Below are 4764 nucleotides of genomic sequence, written 5' to 3' on the forward strand. Positions count from 1 at the left end.
TTTTGCTTTCATAGGAAGATGTTTAAGTTGCATTAATAGTCACAGTTCTGGACTAGAAGTCACAGTTCTGGACTAAGAGAATCTGTATGAGCTACTGAATTCATATTTTATCTGGTTTAATTCCCAGTGTAGCTTATACTTCCCTCGTGCAGACAGAATTATTAGCATTCTCCTTAAAAATATTAGTGGAAATACTTAGTCACATATGGTCAAGGGAAAACAGCATCTCTGCCTTGTCTGTTCTTGATGAGTTTATACATAACAGCTTCAGTGCAGGAAAACCACACTGGGAGTGGAGTAGCTGGCAAATACCAGTCCTTTAAAGCCTCAGCCTAAGTCATTGATGGAGGTGAGACATGGCAGGAGTTAGAGAAAAGCAGAGGCAGCACTGAGATGATTTTATTTACTTTCATGTTTACTCTCTGAGAAAAACCAGAGATGATACCTGGGAAAGGAAGATTTGAGAGAGGAGGTTGGGGTTGATGAGGGAGTTGCTGGCAGAGAAGCAGCAGTGTGAAGTGAAGGCAAATGGAGTTGTTTTGCTGTGGCCTCTGCCCCTAGCTCTGCTCTGTTGTCTCAGAGGTTCCGAGGTCGGAGGTGGCTGCAGGTACAGAAAGGAGGAGGTGAGTGGGTGGTTTGATCCTTACCTGGGTGTACCTGAGCTGTTTCTCACAAAGCAGTACCAGGCAGAGTGGGTGAACATGGAACAACTTAGAAACATTTTTTTTGGGGTAGTGACTCACTGCAACTTACCCAAAGTGACCTGATTTAGTTAAATGAGGCTAAATATAACCCATGTGAAAAGTACTGACATGTGGGAGGAGACGACAGGGTTGGCACTCAGCCTCTCTGTTCTGCAGGGAACATCTTTCACGACTGGTGACTAATAATTTTTACTCTTGCTGGCTTTGGAAAGAACATCTCTGCTCCAATACCCCCTTGTAGGGAGAGGAGGAAAATGCTCTGCTCTTAATTTGCCTCTTATCTGCCTCTCTGCGTTTCAGCTTATTGCTATGGACAGTGCTATCACCCTGTGGCAGTTCCTCCTCCAGCTCCTCCAAGAGCCTCAGAACAAGAATATCATCTGTTGGACCTCCAACGACGGCGAGTTCAAGCTGCTGCAGGCAGAGGAGGTGGCCAGGCTCTGGGGAATCCGCAAGAACAAGCCCAGCATGAACTATGATAAACTCAGCCGAGCGCTCAGATACTATTACGTGAAGGTAACAAAGTCTCTAAATCCACCTCAAATCCTTATCCATCTTACCAGCTCCTGCCTAATCAGCTTTGTTTCCTTTTTCATTCTCTCCAAGGGGTGTCACTTCTGGCTCCCAGGCTGAAGGAAGTTAGACTAGTTTGGTTAGCACCGATTGTTTTGTTTATCGTGGTGCTGCATTTCCTCCTCTGCTTGGTGTTTGGTGAGGCTCCTAGTGGCTTTGTGCAGGATGGTGTCTTTATGTCTTTGCTGATACAAATCTGGCTTTGAATCCTAATCCCCTTTCCACAAACATACAGCCTTGCAAGGGTTAAAATCCTCAGCACTCCAGTTCAAATCCTCAGCACTCCAGTTTAAATCCTCAACACTCCAGTTTAAGTCATGATGGAAGATGTTGATGATTGAGATGGTGAATGTTGCACCACCCTGAGGTCTTGTCTGCAGTTATCTCTACAAAGAGGCTTCCAAATAGGATTCAAAATAAGGATTTTCAGTGAAGCAGCTCAAAGTACTTTCATTTTTTTTCTCTGTGTATTCAGCATTTCATCTCTGTTGTGCTCGGTGATTTCAGCCCAGCAGAGTAAGAAGCTTCAGTTGTTTAGCTAATGTCTTTGAGCCATTTATCCCACAAGTTATTGTGTGAGTGTAGGAGATAAGAAATAAACCCCAGTTGGTGAGGAACCTGCCAGTTTGTGGCAGGTGGTAAGTTGCTGCTGTTTATTATTGGGTGGCACAAATCTGGCTCTGTACTGAGAGAGCTCAGTAAGAATAACTGGATGATAAATAAGGATAGGTCCAAATTGTGTGTGGCATTTCACTTAGGAGCAAAACAAGTTTGACAGATGCTGTTCTGTGGTATTGAAATAGCTGATTAGCCTACATTCTGCTGACTTGTTCAGCTGCTTATTTTCCTTGATTATCATCTGATTAAGAGTAAGGGTGGTTTGATTTGAAGGATCAGCTCCCAGTTCTGCAAAGCTGTGGAAAACCCCTTTAATTCTGCAGGTTCTCCTGTCAGATTACCCTCAGTGTACTCAGAGCAGTGATCTTTGATGGGAGTAATGGGTATTTCTTTATTTAAGATGCTGATCAGAATTGCTTAGCAGTTTTAAGGCTGCTGTGAGTGTCTTTACTGTCAGGTTAAACTCACCTGTTTTGTCTGTGAGCTCTGGGAATGCTACTTTGGGAGCAGCACTGAGTTGCAGGAATGAAGTGTGTTTTGAAACCAGGAAAAGAAACGTGTTTTTTTTTTTTGATGAAAGATTACAGCCTTTAACTCCTCTGCCTATTTTAGGCAGTGTTTGTAGGAAGCAAATTAATCCGAACAAGGTCTAAATATATATCTATGTATCTTCTTACCCACAGAATATCATTAAGAAAGTGAATGGTAAGAAGTTTGTGTACAAGTTTGTCTCCTACCCAGAGATTTTAAACATGGATCCACTGGTTGTGGGCCGGATAGAGGGAGACCCTGACCTGCCTGGGTTTGCAGAGGTGAACAGTGCTCCAAAGGATGTGGAAAACTGTGGGAAGGAGAAGGCTCAGTCGTGTGCTAAGTCCTCCAGCCGCAATGACTACATCCACTCAGGCCTCTACTCCTCCTTCACTCTCAACTCCCTCAACTCTTCCAGCGTGAAACTCTTCAGGTCCATCAAGATTGAGAATCCAGCTGAGAAACTGATGGAGAAGAAACCTGCTCAGGACCCAACTCCCTCTGTCATCAAATTTGTCACCATGCCCTCCAAAAAACCTCCCTCTGCCCCCCTGGTCTCCACCACTTCCACAGTCTCTGCCACTTCCACTGCTGCCGCCACTTCGACCGCGTCCTCCTCTCTCCCCTTGGGCTCAGAGGAGACCCTCCAGACCTTGGAGACACTTGTCCTCCCCAAGTTAACTGTCCCTGAACCTCCAGCACCTTTGCCAAACTTAACCACCAGCTTCACCCCAACTCCACCCATCTCCTCAGTGTCTCCCTCCCTGCAAGTCCCTTCCACGCCCCCCTCGCCACCCCTGAGCTCCAACCCCGACCTGGACATTGACACAGACATAGAGTCTGTGGCTTCTCAGCAGCTGGAGCAGGCCCAGAGCCTTCAGCATCAATCCCCAGAGCCCAAAGAGCAGGATTCATCCGTGCTGGAGAAGGAATTTGCCAATCACCTCTCCAGATCTAAGAAACCCAAAGGGCTGGAGTTGGCTCCTACTCTCGTCATTACAGGCAGTGATCCAAGTCCTCTGGGCATTCTGAGTCCTTCTCTCCCAACTGCTTCTCTTACTCCAGCACTTTTCTCTCAGGTAACCTAATTCCCTTCCTGCTTGCTTGGGTTTTTGTTTTGGTTTTTTTTTTTTTTTTTAAAGTAACAATAGTGGTTATGTTATATTTTAAATCAGTAAGGGAAGGCAAGTGGAAAGTGAATAGTCTGTCAGGGAAGGCAAGTGGAAAAGGAATAATGAGTTGATTGTACGTGGAGATTTGAAACTCAGGATGTCCCTCCCATATTTTTTCTTTACCAACACAAGTTGTAGTCACTCTTTGGTATTAACTTCTCCCCATAGTGTGCCCAGGTGGTGTGTCAGCCATACAAGTCAGCACAGGGTTGGCAGGTGGAGGCAAAACCCAAACCAGCACCAACAAGATCCTTTTAAACCTTGCCAGTAGGATACTGAATTATTTCAGACACCCTAAACTCTGCCCTTACCATTCAGTAAATGTTTTAAAACCAGAGAACCACAGAGGGGAGTGTTTAGCAGCTTTTTGTTACTCTAGTAGTAGGCATTGAGTTAGGCTCAGAGGATTGTGACTGAGCAGCAGTAAGAGCAGCTGCTTCATCTGGTTGTTATCTCTGTGTGGGAAAGTAAAGCTTTTCTGTCTCATGGAAAACTTGGAAGAGAACTGAATCCAACTAGGCTGTTAAATCATTCTGTATCTGTTTCATCTCTTCCCTGTAATAAGTTGGAATTAGAGTGAAACTGTAGGGAAGCTGCTGGTTGGAAACTGAACTGGCTGGAGACAGGGGGGAAAAAAGCAAGTGGAGTTGCTCTTTTTAGCACCTTGGGAAGTGCTTGGCTGGTGAACCTGGAGCATCCAGAACATTCAGGAGCTGGATGGAAACCTCTCTTGTTGTGTCCCCCAGCCATGTGCCCACTGGCTGCTCCGGTGGAGCTCATAATCCAAGTTTTCCAAAGCCCCTTGCAGGTGCTGTGTGCTGTGCTGCAGGAGGAGTTGCTCTGCTGGAGCTTCCAGCAGGATTTGGCACAGGGCTGATTGCTCAGCCAGGGGAGGGGGAGCCGGATGGGGCTGGGAGGGAGGAGGAGGTGGGAGGAGGGAATGGGAGTTCCTGAAATTGGGAGCCAACCCTGAGCAGCTGCAGGAGCTGAGGGTGTTGTGGCTGGAATTCCATGTGTTCTCCTCCCAGGGCAGGGCTCTCTCACAGCTGCCTCTCTCTTTCTGTCTTGCAGACTCCCATCTTGCTGACCCCCAGCCCTTTGCTCTCCAGCATCCACTTCTGGAGCACTCTGAGCCCTGTGGCTCCTCTCAGCCCCGCGAGGCTGCA

At 46.7% G+C, this 4764-nt stretch overlaps 1 protein-coding gene across 1 annotated transcript in view; it reads left to right on the forward strand.

Moving 5' to 3' along the window:
* Positions 1-1009: 1009 nt before the first annotated feature.
* Positions 1010-4764, forward strand: part of ELK4 (ELK4, ETS-domain protein (SRF accessory protein 1)) — a 5076-nt gene continuing 1321 nt past the window's right edge. Inside the window, exons 1-3 of the mRNA XM_009084947.1 lie at positions 1010-1220; positions 2579-3505; positions 4670-4764. Coding sequence (XP_009083195.1) covers positions 1014-1220; positions 2579-3505; positions 4670-4764 — 1229 coding nt within the window. The 5' untranslated portion in view covers positions 1010-1013. The remainder of the gene's footprint in view (positions 1221-2578; positions 3506-4669) is intronic.

Source organism: Acanthisitta chloris, unplaced genomic scaffold, assembly GCF_000695815.1.
Source record: "Acanthisitta chloris isolate BGI_N310 unplaced genomic scaffold, ASM69581v1 scaffold23211, whole genome shotgun sequence".
Classification (NCBI taxonomy): domain Eukaryota; kingdom Metazoa; phylum Chordata; class Aves; order Passeriformes; family Acanthisittidae; genus Acanthisitta; species Acanthisitta chloris.